The following is an 18494-nucleotide window of genomic DNA, read 5'->3' as shown; positions in this document are numbered from 1 at the left end:
TGTAAACCAATAAAGATAGGTAGTGTTTGCCACGTGTACATTACAATACATCAATTCTTGTTTTTATCACCTGCTATACACCTGTTTAGATCAAAGCGTGGATTAATGAACTCGTTGTTCTCTCACCGGTACGTGAAAAAAGCACGTCAACGCCCCCTCCCCCTTCCAGCCGGTTTCCAGTCAGCCGCGCGCGGATTGAGTCAAGTGAGCCTACCGAAAGGTGGTGTTGACCGACCGCAGCAGGTTTTCTCCGAGAAACCTGAACAATTTCAACCTTCTGAGGCGACTGACAGTAACGTCAAGCCCTTAGTTTGTAACGGAAGAGCCAGCGGTGCCGAAGTTGAGGCGACAGGACAGAGGGAAGAAAGTAAATCCCGGAGGGAAAGCGTCCGAAGTGAGCCTGAGGATCAAAGCTAATGCTAATTTAGCCTGCTAAATAATTACATGGAAGCTGTTGTTTTTTTAAAGTAGTTGTTTGTTTTTTACGTAACTCAAGGGGTTACAAAATAGTTAGTAACTGAGAGGTTTAATTTATATGTTATAATTAATTTTATTTCCAACGAGGTTTGCCTTAACACTGTAGGCCACAGGCGACTGGTGTTGAGTAGCTACAGTGGCCGGGGTGTTTTTTTGAGGTTACCCCGGCTCTTCTCTCTCTAGGGCAGGTGATTTTGCTAAAGGTAGTTTGGCTTTACACCAGCTTCTTTTCGGGAGATTTCAGTTTTATTAAGTTAGCTCAAGCTTGGTACTGTCTAAGGCTTGTGCTTCGCAATGCTGAAACCCCAGCAGCAATCCGGCTCAGGCGGGAGAAAGGCGACTAACGGAACATCAGGGCCCGGCGGTATGTCTTCCCCAGTCAGCGGCATCAACAGCGGCGGCCGGACACCGGCTGGAAGGTGAGCGAGCGGGGTCTCTCTGGGTAGGACAGTCCGGGGATTGTCCCGTGCGCGCAAGGCCTACCGGTTAAAGCACCCTGCTCGAAGGGGGCGTGACTTGGACATAGAGACTTTGTCTTAGCCAATAGGATTCGTTTAATTATGATGGGCAGAATTTATGGACCAATATAAATGCTGTTTGTTTTATATAGCCGAATCAGTGAGGTGGGTCCGACTTTGTGAAAACAATAAAGAAGCATTAAGGCTATGCAAAGTTTAGCTGGCCTGTCAGTTCTGAAAAGCTGCCTTTTCGTGTCGATATGTGGTTGTTTTGTTTTCGTCTGCTGTCGTTATAATTCTGTAAGTTATTAACGCTGCAGAGACTCCGGCATGTATGAACCATGTCTTTAGATGTTTGTTGACTGAAGTCTTTGTAGCTCCGTCTTTGTTTTGTAACCTTGTGTGTAGCAGCGATAAAATTACATTTTATTTTAGCTTACCTTCTTTATTCTTAGCAATTTAATGCACATGAATTAATCCGGATGCTTTTGCTAAATGTCTAAATAGAAATTAAATTCCGTTAATTATTTTAATCTTAAAAGAAAAAAAAAATACGTCAGTGTTTCTCTTTCTAAGACGGCTACAAATGAAATCCTAGTACCAGGTATATTCCGATTTTTTATTGTCATATATTAAGAAAAAATATTTAATTTTGAAATAATTTGCCAAAGATAAAATAAAAAAATTGCACGTTTGTTGTTGAGAGATTGGCCCATAGCAATTTCTAGTTTTCTTGCTGTTTTTTATAAATTAAATTTTTTTTAATATGTGTTTTTGTAAGGATTATGACACATTAAACAAGAGAAATGTGCTTAAGGTAATTTCATGGATGTAGGGATTTAAAATCCAATTACAAATGAAAGATTTATAAGATTGCCTTTAATGTTTTTCTTATTTATGTCAAACTCAAAATAGAAGATCAATGCACAAGAAGATTGGTGCTTCTCTTAAAACGAGAAGATTTTTAACAAGCAAAAACACTGGTTTATTTAGAAACCCTTGACAAGAGTCAGAATCATAAAAAATTACTTAACTTAAAAAAATATGATCTTTGGTGGTTGATCTAACCTTTTAAAGGAGTTAAATGTAAATATCAGATGATAATGATTTAGAGTCCCTTCACACAGGCAAAAGACATCGATATTAGAAACGGTAACAAAGAAACAAACAAAATCAGTTTGCATATTTTTTGAAGTAATAACAAAAAGGTAAATTGTGATATAATGGGATACTTTGACATAATAAAACATGCTCAGGGATCAAATCAGTTAAATTTTCAAAACACAAAAACAAAGATAGTTTTTTTTCAATTAAATCAAACATGACTGTGTTCAACCTGACCTAACTGATAATATTTAAGGTGTTTTGATTTTACATTAACCAGTTTCAACCATTTTTTTACCAATAAAAATGGTTGAAACTCTAACCTAATGATGGCATATAAATAGGAGGGCACAGGAACAATAACATAATGATAAATTAAATAACTGCAGGCTGCAAACTCTGATGGTAATATTGTAACCTTCCAATTATTTAGAAGAAAGTTTATTTCTTACTTTTAATATATATTTAGAATCTAAAAACAGCTTAAGAGTTCCTTCTGTCTGACAACCAAAGTTTTTAAAGTAAATATAATAGTTCGTCTTTAAAAATAAGATAAGAACACTTCCAGTTTTTTTTTGATAGACCCTGGATCAAATCATTTATTTTTATATATGTGGAAAGATTAACAGGATACTTGCAATAAAGCTTCTTTTAAGGAAATGGTTCAGAAATTACAGATCCAGGGAAAACTGACCAGCATAAGTCATTTATCTTATCTTATTCATGAAAATACTTAAATTTTTACAAATTGTTACATTTATGTACACAGTGAAATAACAGCACCCTGGGAAGATAAAAAGAAATTTGATTCTTCTTCTAAATAGTTTTTTTTTCTTCTGTTTCTTGCAGGAATCGTTCCTCTGCAAAGCCGTCGTTTCAGTCCTCTCCTGTAAGTACACCAAGCACAAAAAGCTGCTTTAGCTGAAGAATTAATAAAACAAAAAAATGAACAGCATTTAAATTAAAAGGATTCTGCTTTTAACTTCAGCAACAGGAAAAATATTCCTTTAAAACTTTACATGATTTTCAGAATTCAGGTTATTTTAATTATTTTTATATGGGACCAATTTATAATAAATGTGTTTTTTAAACCACTTTACAAAGATAGTAGATGTGATTTATATACATACTATATAATTGTATTTTCACAGCAATCCAGTCATTTAAAGAGATTAAAAGTTCAAATCATAATTTTTCATTTGTTTCAAGTCATTAAACATTTTAATAAACTCAAGTTCACTTCAGGTTTTCTCACTTATCAACTGTGACTTGATTTTTCTTTAAAAGAGTAATTTGTCTTTTTAAAATGGATCAGAATTACAGTCTAAGCTTAACTGCAGATAATGCATCCCAGGATGTCAACATGACCTTCAACTCAACGTTAATTAATATTTGTATAATTTAAACTGTTTAAAAAGCTTTTAAAATCTTATTTTTTTACAATTGTTTTTACTAATGTAGATGTATTGATGTTTAATGTTTTTAATCTTATTATCCACACCATTTTGTGATCTGTGTCTTTTAAAGCTCTTATATAAATAAATATTTCTTGGGTTTATGTGTCAGATGTGTGTGAAGCTCTCATGATGCATACCTGTGTGTTTCCTGTGTACAGGTATTTGAGGGTGTGTACAACAACGCCAGAATGCTTCACTTCCTCACAGCTGTAGTGGTGAGTCAGTCATTTGGATCATTGTCAGTTTCCCCCCCCAGATCCTAATTGTTAGTCTGGAAGAATTACTTCCTTCAGTTTGTGTGACTAATTAAAAACATTAGAGGTAAAAGACAACCAACATTTTTCCAGGGAAGGATTGAATGGTGATAAGTCATACATCTATATCTAAAATTAGCAACAACATTGCTTTGAACGTGAACATTAAAACCTCAGTTCTGTTGCCTATTTATGTGTTAAATGGCGTTTTTAAAAGCTGCGCCACACATTTATTCCTGCTATAGTGAAGCAGCGGTTATTAGAGGGGAGGCGAAAGACAAGGAAGCAACACAAACGCACAAAAAAGTTATTTTATGGTGTCATTAAGCCACTTGTGTGATTGGATATATTGGGTCACACTGAAGCAGGGCTAATGATTCTACACATTATGTGGAAATCCATTAACACCTACTTTCCCTCAGTGTGTTTAATCTTGTTCATATTTGGCAGGTAAATGTGAAATAGGATTGAAAATGAATATTAAATAGGAAGGAATGGCATTTGACTAAAATCAAACATCTGAAAGATAAAAAACAAAATCACTTCATATCATTAGGGGTGGGCGATATAGGCTTAAAGTTTTACCACAATATTTATTGGTACTATTCTGAAAGCAATAGAATAGACTACAAAAACAGTTTGTTACTACATTTTAGGTAATTGTACAACTATAATCGCATTTCACAGAAATTGTAGCCCCATAAATATAGAATAAAATAGAATATACTTTATTGATCTCCAAAGTAAAGTTCATATTCATTGACAAGCTACTCCATCTAAGGAACTAATACAAATATAACTATGAGAGATAAAGTTTATAAAATATATATGAGTGAGATAAGTAATTTAGTATGACTGAATATAAATAAAGAACAAGCATGCACATGCAAATATGTTAATCTAAAAATAATCTATAAATGAGTGCGGAGAAAATGTAAGTAAATTTTTAAATATAGTGCTGCTCTTGAAAAACATTGATTCCTATTTGTAATACACTTCTTTAAGACACCAGTCACATAAAGAAATGATACATTTACTGCTCATAGTATCTGCATTTAATTATGTTTTCACATATTAAATATCAACAAACTGTTGAAAAGAACAAACTAAATAGTTAAAATAACAATCGCACCAATATGGACAGTTTTGGAGGTTTAAATATATAAAATATTATTTGTAATTTAAATTTGATTGATTTTACACTTACGAACTTTTTCAAAACAGAAATGTTAACACATCTAGTTTGTATTCTGGCACCAGAATATTTTTTTTTTTTACAAACATCATTTATTTGAATTCATTATAAGAATAAATCAAAATTCCTATTGTTTCAAATTTCTTATCACGATACATGATAAACGATACAATAAATCATCTTCTCCACATGCTGTATTGAACACTAATAATACTCAACAGCTTAATGTTTTTTTGGTGCATTTTGGCTATTTTTTGTAGATACTTGTTTGTTTTTTAAAAATGTTGTGAACCTCTAAAATTAAGCCAATCATTATTAGGCAATTTTTCTTTATACCAGATCTGATTTTCTATTTTAAATAAATTGTTTACCTCATGACTTTTTCTTAAAAGAGAAATTCAAATAGCAGAAAATAAATTAAAAAACTGACTTTTTTATTACAATCATTCTTTCTGTGAGTTGAAATAAATTCAACGTTGAAATAAATAGAAGCTGTAAAAATTGCTTTTCAAAAACTATGGTGGTTTTCGGGTGCACTATATCACTCTGAACTATAGAAACTGAAGGAAAATCCAGATTTTTCAAAAATTTAAAATTCAAAAACAGAAAATTTTATTAATTGCCCAGTCCTACTCACTCTGCAACCAAAGGAAAATTACATATATATGCTAAATGGAATAGAAAAATCAGAAACCCTGTAAAAACTACACTGTAATAAAACAACATGGCAGCTGGATCTGAGCAGATGGTTGCACTTCACATTGGGATACAACTGGATTAATGTTTAGCCAAATAAAGATCAATATCTGATTATGTGAGATCAAGTTGGAAAAGTTTTTAAAATATTTATTCAAGTTACATCATATTTCTCCTAATACTCTTTATACACAGGATGCTGCATAATAAATGTACCAATTTTTCTGTAATAATCCGTTAATAAAGGATGAACTTTTCAAATAAAATGTTTATTTTTCAGGGTTCCACCTGTGAATTAAGAGTGAAGAATGGCAGCATGTTCGAAGGCATTTTCAAGACACTCAGTTCTCGGGTAAGACGCTCTTAAACTCCATAAATAATCTTACAACTTTAATCAGATTGAAATGGGAGCTTTGATTCGGTTGTTAGCTTCTTGTGCGTATCTGCTCTGTCCTAATATTTCTGTTTGCTTCCTAGTGTGAGCTGGCTGTGGACGCTGTACACAAACGCAGCGAGGAAGAGGGCTCGTCATCTGCTCCGCCACGCAGTGAGGACATTACCGACACAATGATCTTCAGCCCAACAGATCTGGTTACAATGATCTGCAGAGATGTTGACCTCAACTACGCTACCAGAGGTACTAACAGTCACTTATCTGGATTAAATTCAACAAATTATGCTTTCAAACTGCACAATTTGAGCAGTAAGGATTATCTTATTTATTCATGCTATTCCCCCCAAAAAGCATTAACTTCTGTCTGAGGGACCCCTTTGCAAGCCCACAGACAATGCTACACATTATGTAAAGAAACATCAACTTTTCAAATGTTTTTTTATTTAGTATTCAATAATTATTACATTACTTTATTTTAAATGTTGCCTTACAGCTTCTGATTTTAGATGACCATGATTTCTGTGGTGGAAAATTTCATCAGATAATGTACTATAACTTTATTATCAGATAATAATTTTTTTCATAACAATTCAGTCTTTTGGTTATAAGAAAATATGCAAAATTTTGTATTAATCACATCAAATTTAATTTTATTCCCACAGTTCCTTTTAGTGAACTCATAATCATTTGTAGCAAAGGATGCAGATGCAGCTAAAAAAAACAGAAAAAACTCAGCCTTTCTGCTTGACTTGGCATCAGTACCATGTAGGGCTCAGCTGTTGATTGATTTTTGGATTAGCTGTTTAGTAATGGGATGAAAAAGGTGCTTAATGTGAGAATTTTTTTTCCAGAAATTTTGAACAGTTCTGGGTAGAACTTATTTACAAGCAAAGGTTTTTATTTTAAATTTGGGGATTTGAAATGAAAAGTAAAATATCATCAGCCTAAAGGAAAACTTCACAGTCACTGTAACTAGGGTTGAAGCGATTAATCGTGATTAATCAATAATTGAAATAATCATTAACTAATTAAGTAATCGATTAATCGTTTACAATTTTTGGTACAGTTTTGACTTACTTACTGTCTTTTTTTGAGTGTATGCTCCAGTTAACAATAAATCAGTTGACGATTATTTCAGTAATCGATTAATCATGATTAATCGTTTGTTTTGTCTTATCACATCCCACCTGGTGAACTTTCCAATCATACTAAGTTATACAAGATTGGTCAGAATAGAGCCAAACTGCTAAACTTCCTGAAGCCAGAAAACATGCTGGATAGTTTTGAGGATAAATTGTTGGAGTTTATGAGGAAGTATGAACTGTTGGACCAAAACGGTGAACTCCTACCAATGTTATTTTCTGATAACATGGAAAATAAAACCAGGCGTTGCAACTCGTCAGTCATTATTTGTTCCCTAAATAAAATCGTGACTTTGTGTGTTTTTGACTTTCAGACACCTTCACAGACACGGCCATCAGCTCCAGTCGCATTAACGGAGAACATAAGGAGAAGGTTCTACAGAAATGGGAGGGAGGAGACAGCAACGGAGAAAGCTACGACCTTGAGAATGATGCCGTAAGTCAGGTGACGTTTTAGAAACCAGAACCGCCGCATAAAATGGGGGATTTTTGCTTCCCATCCCATAAAATACTTGTATCAGATTGGGTATTTATTGTCTCTTTGATTTTTGCTCTGCAGGCCAATGGCTGGGATGCAAACGAGATGTTTCGCTACAATGAAGTAAAATATGGAGTCACATCTACATATGATTCCAGTCTCTCCATGTATACGTAAGTTAAAATGATTCATGGTAAATTTGTATTTAAGAATGTTTTGTCTCCTTGTCAGAAGTTGTTTTTACTGTAATTTTAATTTTACTTTTTAACAGGTGTAGATTAATTAATCACTCCGTAGAATCAGACGTTCAGGGTTAATAAAATAATGATAATTATTGTGTTTTAGTGTAAATAACTTGGAGCTGACGCAGAGCTAACATAAACCTGCGTAAAAATATAATAAACATTGATTATTCTCTTTCATTGCACTAATTCAGTGGTGATTAAACTTTTTTATCATTGAGTATGCCTGCATTAATCTGCCAATATTAATATTATATTGACTGAAAATGGTCTCAAAATGACATTATCGTTTATTGCAATAATTTATGGGACAATTTATCCCATAAATTATTGCAGAAAAATTACAGGTCTAATAATTGTCTATTATTAAATACACTTTTTGTCTTCTCTTTAATTTTATATTAGATAGGATCACATAAGTCTAATAACTGTTACTGCTGATAATTAATAATAATAATTTGTTATAGGTCTATTTTTTAAAATCAATCCAAATGTTCAAGCTTGGAGCCTTAAATTTTTGAGGAAAATATGCAGAAAGTTTCATTTCTGCAAAGTTTTACACACCCCTTTTCTGCAAATAATGTGACAAGCTTCATTTGTCTAATTAAATTATGAAAATGTAAAAATAATTAATTATTATTATTAATAATAATAATAATTATTATTATTAATTAGCACTTAATAACAGATTAAGTGCTCACTAGCACTTAATTTAAATAAATAAATAAATAATTTTTAAGAAGAAAAATTATTATTTATTTTTTGGCTCATGAATACTTGTGACCATTTCAGCCCATGTGACTAAATGTTTGGACTCTGCTGCTCTAAATATTTTTTCCGTCCTCACAGCGTCCCGTTGGAGCGGGGCAACTCCGAGGTTTATCGGCAGAGGGAGGCGCGCGCCGCCCGCCTGGCCAGCGAGATCGAATCCAGCCCCCAGTACCGCCATCGCGTCGGCTTGGAAAACGACGAGGGCAAATCCGAGGAGGAGAAGTACAGCTCTGTGGCGCGGGACGGTAGCGATCGCGAGAAAGGTCGCGAGAGCCCTCGAGACAGAGGCAGCGAAAAAGGCAGAGACAGTCCTGGAGCAAGCAGCAGGTGAGACTGGATCTCCATGACTTGTTCATGTAGATGTGTGTAAACGTCCTGAGAATGTTAAGCAAACATGCATAACATGATGTCCCTAATAATTTAACCACTGTTCTAGGACTTATTTTAATAGATAATTCTGACGATTAATCTTTCTTCATTTAAACGACTAAATTTATCTTATACAGTTTTAAAGCTATGTAAAAAATGCAAATGAATTAAAGACAAACAGTATTTTATCGCCTAAAATTCAATAAAATGGCAAAGGATTAATACCTCGGCATCTAAACAAATAATAAATAAGAGCCATTTCTTCATGACATAACGTTAGTAAATTTTAGGGCTAATATTTTGACAAATTCTTTTCAATTAGCCAATTAGTAACTGGATAGCAAAAGGTGCCTAATATGAGAATTTTACTGAATTTGAACCAGGTGAAGCTAAAGCTGTAACGTTTGAGGAGTTCTGGGTGAAACGTACTTATAAACAGACAAGATTTTTCATCTAAAATCCAACAGTTTTAACTTAATCGCTGCTTTGAGAGTGTTTTCCCCCAAATTTTAAAGTCTGTATAAAGCAATGAATGATTATTTGATTACTAAATTAGTTGGTGATTATTTCAATAATTGATTATTCGCGATTAATCGATTAATTGTTTCAGTCCTACACCTTGCCATGACTTCACCTACAATAATAAATATTGAAGCTGATATATGAATAAAGGAAACCTCCAATATAATTTTTGTCTATGATGGGACAAAAGAGGAGCTCATCAGTTTTGCATAATTGCACTTAACGATTATTTTAATAATCGGTTATTATTCTGACAATTAGTCGGTTTAATTGGAGGAAAAAATTGGTTTGATTTTTCATTTAGTCACTTTAACCTTTTTTATGCAATGTTAGAAATACATTAAAATATGTAATAAAAAAAATCCTTTTTTTGACAAGAGAATAACATTTTATTGGTTAAAATGCAATAATATAGCTTTCCTTTATTGAATTTGAACTGGGTGAAGCTGAGATTATGTCACTTGAGGAGTTTTGGGTTAAACATATTTACAGACAGATGTTTTCATCTTAAATTCAAAATATTAATTATTGCTCTGAATTAACCTTTTCTGAGCCTGTATTCTAAAGTTACAGATTAATCGATTACTAAATTAGTTGACGATTATTTCTATAATCGATTAATCACAATTAATACGATTAATTGGCACTACTGAGATCCGATATGAGATGATGTGAAAGGAGTGACATTTGAAATGCTGCACCACCTGGTTTTAGTTGTTTTTAGTACATTTCTGATGGACTTTCTGTTTCTCAGAGAGGGAAAATACATTCCACTACCTCAACGTCAGAGAGAGTTGAACCGCGAGCGAGCTGAGAGAGGTCCCGGCGGGCCGCCACCACACAGTCGATTTGGCGGAGGGTACCGGCCCACTCCTTCATCCTCGTCTTCGCCGAGGCCCCAGCTCCCCTCGGCTGCTGGACCCCAACCCGGAGTCTCTCCCTCAGAGAGAAGCAGCCCTCAGTCGAGTCGAGTCGGGGCATACGCCGCACACCATACACCGGGAAGTCCGAGTCCAGGTTCCGGTCCGGCGAGCCCATACACCCCTGCGTCTCCTGGTGGGTCAGCAGCCACTCCAACCTCTGCTTCTACAGCCACGTCTCCATCCAGCCCCCCCAACCCTCACGGACATCCTGTTCCTCACTCCCACTCACACCCGCTGTCTCTGTCTGATGCTGGCAGGCCTGTTAATGGAGGTAAGACAGGCTGTCAGAGCAGCCATAAAGTCTTAAATTAAGGCTTTAAAATCATTCAAAGTTGGCCTTAAATACATTAGTCACAGGTCTTAAATTTTGTTGCAGCAGGAATATTTGATCTTGTGGGGCTTCTCTGTCAGGCAAACCTTTGAGTCACCCGCAAACATAATCATTACGTTCTGTGACTCAAGGTAGCTGCTGCTACTGCTAATATACCCTAGCTGGCTAGCTTTTTTATGTCTATCAAGGGTAAAGTGTAAATTTATTGCCTGTTTACTAATTTGTGTTGTCGTGATGCAGCTCTTAAATTTAATAAATGGTCTTAAAAAGTCTTAAATTTGTTGGTGAAATCTGCAGAAACCCTGCATGAATTAAATCACTGATTGTTCCATCTGCCGCCTCACAAATTTGAGTAGCTAAAGCCAATTTTTTATGTGTCTTATCAGTTTCTGCTGGACCGTCTCCTAAAGCCCAAAGACCTTCACAGCCAAGTCGGACAAATCGCGTTCCAAACCCACTTTCACAGTCCACAGGTAACGATTCAAATTCAATAAAAACTTAGTTGTCTTGCAACATTTTATCCAGACTTACCCATGGTGTTTCTGATGTCCTTGCAGCCACTCGTTCTCCTAAATCAGCCTCTTCCCAGGACTCGCCTTTCGTAGACGTCTCTGTGTCCGCCCAGAAGACGTCTGGCCCCGCCCCTCTCTTCACTGTAGATGGTAATGGCTCCCAGCCAGCTGTCTGTTTTGGTTCCTGTTCCTCTGGGTTTTATGGAGTGTACAAAATCAATCCCGCAATTGCAAAAACTTTAATTCAACATATTTTTAGAGTAGAATGGAGATTTGATTTCTAATTATTTTTGCCTTTGCAGTGAATGAGATCCTTGGTACAGCTGCTAAAGAGCGCTCTGCAGAAAGCCCTGGCAGCACAGAGGACGGCAAAAGCAGCAAAGGTTTATGAGCTTCGGACATTTAAGGAAAATTAATCGGTTTATTAAATGGCTGCTCAGTTTTATAACCATTGTTTTCCGTTTCCTCTGTCAGCTCCTTCGGTTCAGCAACGGTCACAACTTGAAGAGCTGCGGAAATTCGGCAAAGAATTCAGGGTAAGCCTGTTTATGTTGAAATGTGTTTTTAAAAAAATTATGAACAATTATATTGATCTAAACTTTAATTCAAAACATTTGTCCTGTCCAGTGGTGGGCAGAATACACAAAAATTTTACTCAAGTAAGAGTAGGACTACTTCAGCATATTTTTTACTCACGTCTCCGTTCAAGAAATGACTCAAGTAAGAATAAAAAGGTGTTTGGTAAAAAGTCTACTCAAGTACTGAGTAACTGTAATCACTTAATATTTAAAAATTACATAATCAGAAGGACAAAAATGTAAAATGAAGTGGAAATGTTGGTATTTTAATTACAATATGACAAAAATTCATATAAGTAACAAAATATAACAAAATCAGGTAAAATATCCTTTTTCCAAATCAGTTTCTTTTAATAAAAAACTTTTTAACAAAAACTGCAGGTCTGTGTCTGCTGAATTTTTGGTTAAAACATGTTTGTTTTTTATTCTGTGGGTAGAAAATACAGAAATTTTACTCAAGTAGAGTAGAAAAACTTCATAATAAAATTACTCAAGTAAAAGTAAAAAGTACAACGTTGTAAAAATACTATAAGTACTTTTTTTAAGTTACTCAAGTAAATGTAATTAAGTAAATGTAACTAGATAGTATCCAACACAATTATGTTTCTTTACTTTAAGAGAAAGTGAATGAATCATTTTATTACTTGTGTGTGGTTGCAGAAAATAGTTTTTGCATTACCTCATTGACCGGATGGGAAGGTATCTGTCACATCCATTTCTCTGTTGTTTTTAACTCCTTTCCCAAAGTCACTTTAATAATTTGAGGTTTTATCCTCAAAACTCTCTTCTGTGATTTTTCAATATGTGATTTCAGTGTAACTTGAAAATACATGAGTACATATGTGATACTGAGTCATAAATTGGATGAAATGCGCTTTTGTAGATATTTCAAGCTATGTGCTGTTGAACATTTGCAGATAAAAAAATATCCTGACCTCCTATTGACCTCTTAAACACACACAAAGTCTAAGATTTTCACTTTATTATGAACTAACTCTTGTTTTCCAGCTCCAGCCCAGTGGAGCCGGCTCCAGCTCTCCCAGCTCTCCGGCAGCAGCAACGCCACCTTCGGTCGGTGAGGTGAACCAGTCAGGTGCAGCCAAGCCTCCGTCAGACACCCACGCGCCCTCAGAGCCCAAACCTCAGCCTCCAGCTCCCAGTCCTTCCCAGACCCAACCCCAGCATTCACCAGCTCCCTCTGAAGAGCCCACCAAGGACGCCACAACGCCACTGGGCACCGCTGCTGCTACCACAGCTCCCATTCCAGACAGGCAATCACCAGCAACCCCTCAGCCGGCCAGGACCCCGGGAACAGAGGATGCTAGGTCTGAGACAGGAGAGCGTACTGAGGGTGTGGCAGAGTGAGTTTCAGTGGCTGTGAATGAATGAGGGTTTTTTTCCTGCATGTTGACGTCCCTGTTGATAAATACAATCTTTCTCTGTCTTTCAGTCAAGTGAAGAAATCAACTTTAAATCCAAATGCTAAAGAGTTCAACCCAAACAAAACTCAGATGCCCATGGTAAGAAAGTTTATCCACATTCTAATTGTTTATTAGAGGAAAATGTGGAGATATTGTTGATTAAAAACACTGTGGTTGAAATGATTAACCGTGATTAATTGATAAATAAAATGATCAAGTAGTTTAGTCATCAGTTAACCATTAACTGGAGTAAATAGACTCAAAAAGTAATTTGCTGGAAGTACAATATAGTTATAGTAGTAATTATGTCAAAACTTTACAAAAGCGCTTAATCAATTACTAAATTAGTTGAGGATTATTTCAACAATCGATTAATCACAATTAATTTGATTATTTATTTCAGCCCTAGTTTTACGACTGTGAAGTTTCTCTTTATACTGATAATATTTAACTTTTTATTTCAAGTCCCCAACTTTCTTTACCATCCGTTTTAATTTCTTTTACACCTTGGGTTGCAGGTTATCTGAATTTTCTCAAAAGTGAAACGCTTGATATGTAATTTTAAACTGCAAACTCAGAGACATTTAAAATAATCATCTGTATATAATCACCTGAATCACCTATAAAATAATCACCTGATTATTTGCTTTGTTACAGACAAAACCCAACACTGCACCAACCCCGCCTCGTCCAACTCCTCCAAGCCCAGTGGTCCTGCAGCATCCTGGTGGGCAGGGACAGCTCTACAATGCTCCCTACCTCTCCTACGTTTCACAGATGCACCCTGTGCAGGTATGCAGGCAGAAGACAAACACGCATCACTGAGAGATTTTATTGGCATAGTGACAACTGTTCAAGCATATTTATAGTTTCTTGTCTAAAAAATTAAATTTTTATGCATTTTTTTGGGTAAGAATGCAAATTTGATTTCATTTGATGAAAATTAACACTTCTTTTAAGCACATGATGCAATTTATGGAACATAAGTTTGGGATTTTTTTAGTAAAAGTAGCAACATTTTAGTTTTTATTTTCCTGTTTACATTTCCTGCAGGCTCCACAAATGTACCAGTACCCAATGTCGACAGTTAACCAAGGAAAATACCCCAGGGGCAAAGGTAACTGTTTTTATTGTCTCATCTGAGTAAACTTATATATATATATGGGATTTGTTGCCACATTTTCATTTTAAAATCAGGAAATGATCAGATTTTCTTGCTCCGGTGACTACGACTGCCCCATTAATCCGGTTTGATCAAACTCTAGTTTGTTTGCCTACAAAGTCCCGTTTGCTTGGGGAGATGTTAATGCATCAAACTCTGGTTTGTTTGGCTCAGTTCAGTGTGAAAACAAACCCCACCACATTAAAATATTAGCTAATATTGCCACTGTGGTAGACTTGGTCTGATTGTAAACCAGACTATCAGGTGTGAGATTTATCCTAACATTTTCTCCTCTCTAGTGCCGACGCGGCCTGAAACATCACAAATGCTGCAAGCTGCTGCATCAGTAGCTGGAGCCCCTCTGGTGGCGTCTCCGTACCCTCAGTCGTACCTTCAGTACAACCCGCAGCAGTACAGCCAGCAGCAGGTCATCCAGGCCATGACATACAATGGACAGGTACGGCGCCAAATAAAGGCCTTAAATCTCCTTCACCGGGCGGCTGGGGGTAGCAGCCTGAACACGTTTGCTTCTTCTCCACAGCCCATGTACTCCATGCTGCAGGGCGGAGCGAGGATGATAGGTCAGGGCAGCGGCCACCATCCCCAGGCCCTCGGCCCGCCCGGAGGGCCTCAGTTCCCTGCACAGGGAGAGGGGCCCCAGGGGCCGCAGCAGGGCATCTATGGTGAGTGGGGCTGGGTTTTCAAGTCAGGACATCTCAGCAGCAGGCAGAGTTTAACTTTTTTTCCCCCCCATCAGTTTTCGTTTTTCACAATATAACAAAATAGAACCAAACTAAAACACCAAACCTTTACATGGTTTATAAAACAAACAAAAATAAAACATGTCTATTAAATCAAAACCTTGATTTAAACTTTTTACTCCTGAGTAATTTCTTGGACCAGCTACTCTTACTTGAGTAAATTTTTGGGTTCTCTGCCCACTTTGTAACAAACATCGAGCTATTCAAGTTCTTTACAGAAAAACAATATTTGTGACGGCCTTTCTGTTTGCGTGCAGCGCCGCAGTCCTTCTCTCATCACTCGGGCGCCGTCCATCAGCCGCAGCCTTCCAGCACCCCGACCGGCAACCAGCCGCCCCCGCAGCACGCTGCTCCCAGCCCTGGGCAGGTACCACACCCAGAAAACCTTCATCTTATTCTCACTGTTTTTATGAGACTGTGACTTTAAACATATGGCAGCATTAATTAGATATTTTAAATTAGAGTTCTGAAATTTCATTGGAGTAATTTTTTCTAAGGCGGGAAAAACTTTTGGAAAAGTAGGAGAGAAAAGTCTCAGCTTTGAAACGAGACTTTAGAGCAGAGACACATTTTTATTTTCCTTTTTTATCTCATTTTTCACTTTCTTTTGCTTATTTTTCTTCCATCCCTTTGTGACTTTATCTGTCCTTTCATTCTTTTTTTGTCCTTACTTTTGTTCACTCTTTTGTTGTTTTTGTCTCTTTTCGGCATTTTAGTTTTTCTTTCTTTCTGTCCTTTCGATATTTACATCTTCCTAGCTCTTTTCATTATTGGGTTCCTTTGTCTGTCCTTTTTCTTCCTTTATTCCTCTTTTATCTTTTCATTCATCCTTCCTTGCATCTGTCATTTGGTTCGTTTTTCATCCTTTTTTTTGTCCTTTGTTTTGCAGGTTGCATGGTTCAAATCCTGACGAGTGAAAAATCTTCTGTAAATTTACTGTGAATTTAGTTTTTTTGTTCTTTAAAATGTTCCAGAAATGTAATTTCTGGATGGATTCTGAAGTTTCCCAGCTGTTCTAACCAACTCTCTGTCTGTTAGTGTTAGTAACTCGTTCATTCGAGTCGATATATTTAAACCCTAGCTCTGTCATGCTGATATAAGTGTTGAATCCTGAGTGACGATCTCGTCTTCAGATGCCCGGGTTCAGGTTTTCTCGCTGCGTCTCGTTGCAGAACGCCCAGTCCGGCCCGCAGCCTCAGTCCTTGTACCACTCAGGTCCGCTTTCGGCTCCCACTCCGCCCAACATGCCGCCGGGCCACACCTCCCCGCAGGGCTCCTACCCCATTCCGGGGTACAGCATCCACAGCCACCAGGGCCTCCCGCCTGCCTACACTCTGAGCCAGCTGACTCAGGTACGTCTCTGCCTCTTCCCTGAGCGCTGCTCTACCTGGACGGGATCTAAGCTCTCATTGGCTCCCATCAGGCTCACGTTCAAGGAGCGATGCCGGGACCTCACCACTCAGGCAGCCACGGCCAGCCGCAGCTAGTAATGCTGCAGACGCCTCAGCAGGGACCAGGCGGCGTGCCGCAGCACGGGCCGCAGCAAGGACCGCACCAGCACTTTTACATAGGACACCCACCAGGTAGCAACTGTCATTAAGATAAACTACAGCCGTCACTAACTCCACTCATCGTTATGATACATATGATACATTTACATTAAAAATCTCTGAAACTTTTATATTAATCAATAAACGAATAAATTTTGGTTAGTGTTAAAAAAACACTGACTGAATTTTCTTTTTTTTTACTATTTTCTCTTGTTATTTTCTACAAGAGCATCAAAACACATCAGTAAATCAAAGAATATAATTACATGAAGTCAGGTTTGTACAATGTAACATTAGCGCCATTGTAGATTTAAAATTAAATTTATGCCAAAAAGTTAAATTAAAAAAACCCAGAATTTTTTAATTTAGTCACAGAAATTTAAGATTCAAAAGATGAAAATTGTCACAATAATTCACAATAAAATTGTCAGAAAAACAAAAATATTTTTGTTTTTTGTGGTTTTTTCCAGGAGAGCACAAAAACAGTGAATTTAAAAATATTAAATGAAGTTAGTTTAGTACGACGGCATATTAGGGTCATTGTAGATAAAAAGAATTTCAGAAATTTTAGGGTTTTTTTGTGGAAATTCACTTTTTTCTATATCTACCATTTATAAAAATTTTCAGGATTGAAAAGTCTAAAATTTTCTATAGATTTTTTAAAAATTAATCTCGTACATTTTGTAGAAAAATACTTGGAAATTTCAGAGTTTCTAAAGTCGAGAGTTTTTGACTTTTGAAACTCAGAAAATCTCTTTTTACGTGAATTTCCATGATCACGATTATATTACATCGGCGATCTTAACGGTTTGTGTCCTTGTCCTCCACAGCGATGCAGGTACAAACACACCCTGCCCCCTTCCATCCACCTGGAAACTAAACGCCTCCGTCCCATCCTCCATGACGTCCTGGTCCCCCCTCCCCCACCTCCTGCTGGACCTGCGGTCCAGGACAGAACAACCCAGAACTGACAGAATCACACAGAGGAGAGACGACGACACAAATTTCTCACGGCACCTTACTCTTCTGCTGTGATGTTGCTCATCGGCGAGAACGTCTGCCCAGTCGAGGACATTTTTATTACTGGTGATGATGAAGATGAGAGGACAGCCGCAGCTCTTCCCTCCACCTTCTTCCCCGCTTTTTGTTTGGTTTTTGTTGTCCTGGACCGGGGAGATAATCAGAAACAGGCGGGGGCAGCAGCAGACGTTTTTTTCTCTTCCAGAAATGTTTTTAAGCCTTGTGAGGTTTTGTATTTACCACAACACAAACGGGAAACGGACTGACGTAAAAGATTGAGAGCGTGACAGAGGAGGGAGGCGACGACGTGAGGGGACTTTTAGCAAAAAAAATTTTAAAACTCAATCTAGTAGTGAAAATCTGCCCCTTAGCCCTTCTTCTCTCCTGTAGGAAAATATAATTAATAAAAAAAATGGACAAGACAAAAAAAAGTTTAAAAACAATGACTAAAAAATAAAGTTCTCTACTCAACTACCGTCATTTGTTTTTATTTTACTTTCTCCTGTAATGGTGCAAATGTTACTCAAAACAATTAATCGGATTAGTTGCGAATAATATGTTTAATCGTGATTAATTGTCATTACTCGCATTCATCATAAGTAATCCAATTAATCATGAATAATCTGATTAATCGATAACTGGAATATACAGACTCAAAAAAGGCCATTTTGCTGAAA

At 36.7% G+C, this 18494-nt stretch overlaps 1 protein-coding gene and 1 long non-coding RNA gene across 6 annotated transcripts; one reads left to right on the top strand and one right to left on the bottom strand.

Moving 5' to 3' along the window:
* The first annotated feature begins 168 nt into the window (after window positions 1–168).
* Window positions 169–18288, top strand: atxn2l (ataxin 2-like). 5 transcript variants are annotated; one of them, XM_032573994.1, is made up of 24 exons: window positions 169–394; window positions 790–896; window positions 2889–2928; window positions 3655–3711; window positions 5922–5993; window positions 6119–6278; window positions 7492–7622; window positions 7737–7828; window positions 8747–8995; window positions 10314–10753; window positions 11200–11286; window positions 11371–11475; window positions 11628–11708; window positions 11800–11861; window positions 12912–13264; window positions 13354–13423; window positions 13982–14116; window positions 14378–14441; window positions 14786–14943; window positions 15028–15169; window positions 15505–15614; window positions 16420–16599; window positions 16671–16830; window positions 17628–18288. In XM_032573994.1, exons 2-24 carry the CDS (start codon window positions 844–846, stop codon window positions 17675–17677), a joined length of 3051 nt encoding a protein of 1016 aa, XP_032429885.1. In that variant the 5' UTR covers window positions 169–394; window positions 790–843; the 3' UTR covers window positions 17678–18288. The 5 variants fall into 5 exon arrangements, with proteins under 5 accessions (XP_032429885.1, XP_032429884.1, XP_032429882.1 ...); XM_032573993.1 differs by having other exon boundaries at window positions 787–896; XM_032573991.1 differs by having other exon boundaries at window positions 169–896; window positions 7492–7613.
* LOC116726999 (uncharacterized) lies at window positions 2730–10444 on the bottom strand. Its single transcript, XR_004340739.1, has 2 exons — window positions 10337–10444; window positions 2730–2926 (listed from the first exon to the last, which is right to left on the bottom strand). It is a non-coding gene; the product is annotated as an uncharacterized LOC116726999 (long non-coding RNA).
* Window positions 18289–18494: the final 206 nt, after the last annotated feature.

This window comes from Xiphophorus hellerii, chromosome 10 (genome assembly GCF_003331165.1).
Source record: "Xiphophorus hellerii strain 12219 chromosome 10, Xiphophorus_hellerii-4.1, whole genome shotgun sequence".
Lineage (NCBI taxonomy): Eukaryota > Metazoa > Chordata > Actinopteri > Cyprinodontiformes > Poeciliidae > Xiphophorus > Xiphophorus hellerii.
This window is presented reverse-complemented; position numbering and strand designations above follow the sequence as displayed.

Excerpts from the sequence above, each read along its gene's own strand:
- atxn2l (XM_032573990.1), top strand. The coding sequence starts at position 772 with ATGCTGAAACCCCAGCAGCAATCCGGCTCAGGCGGGAGAAAGGCGACT. Across the intron at positions 10,754-11,199 it reads TGGCAGGCCTGTTAATGGAG|TTTCTGCTGGACCGTCTCCT; the intron begins GTAAGACAGGCT and ends GTGTCTTATCAG. Across the intron at positions 16,600-16,670 it reads CTCTGAGCCAGCTGACTCAG|GCTCACGTTCAAGGAGCGAT; the intron begins GTACGTCTCTGC and ends GGCTCCCATCAG.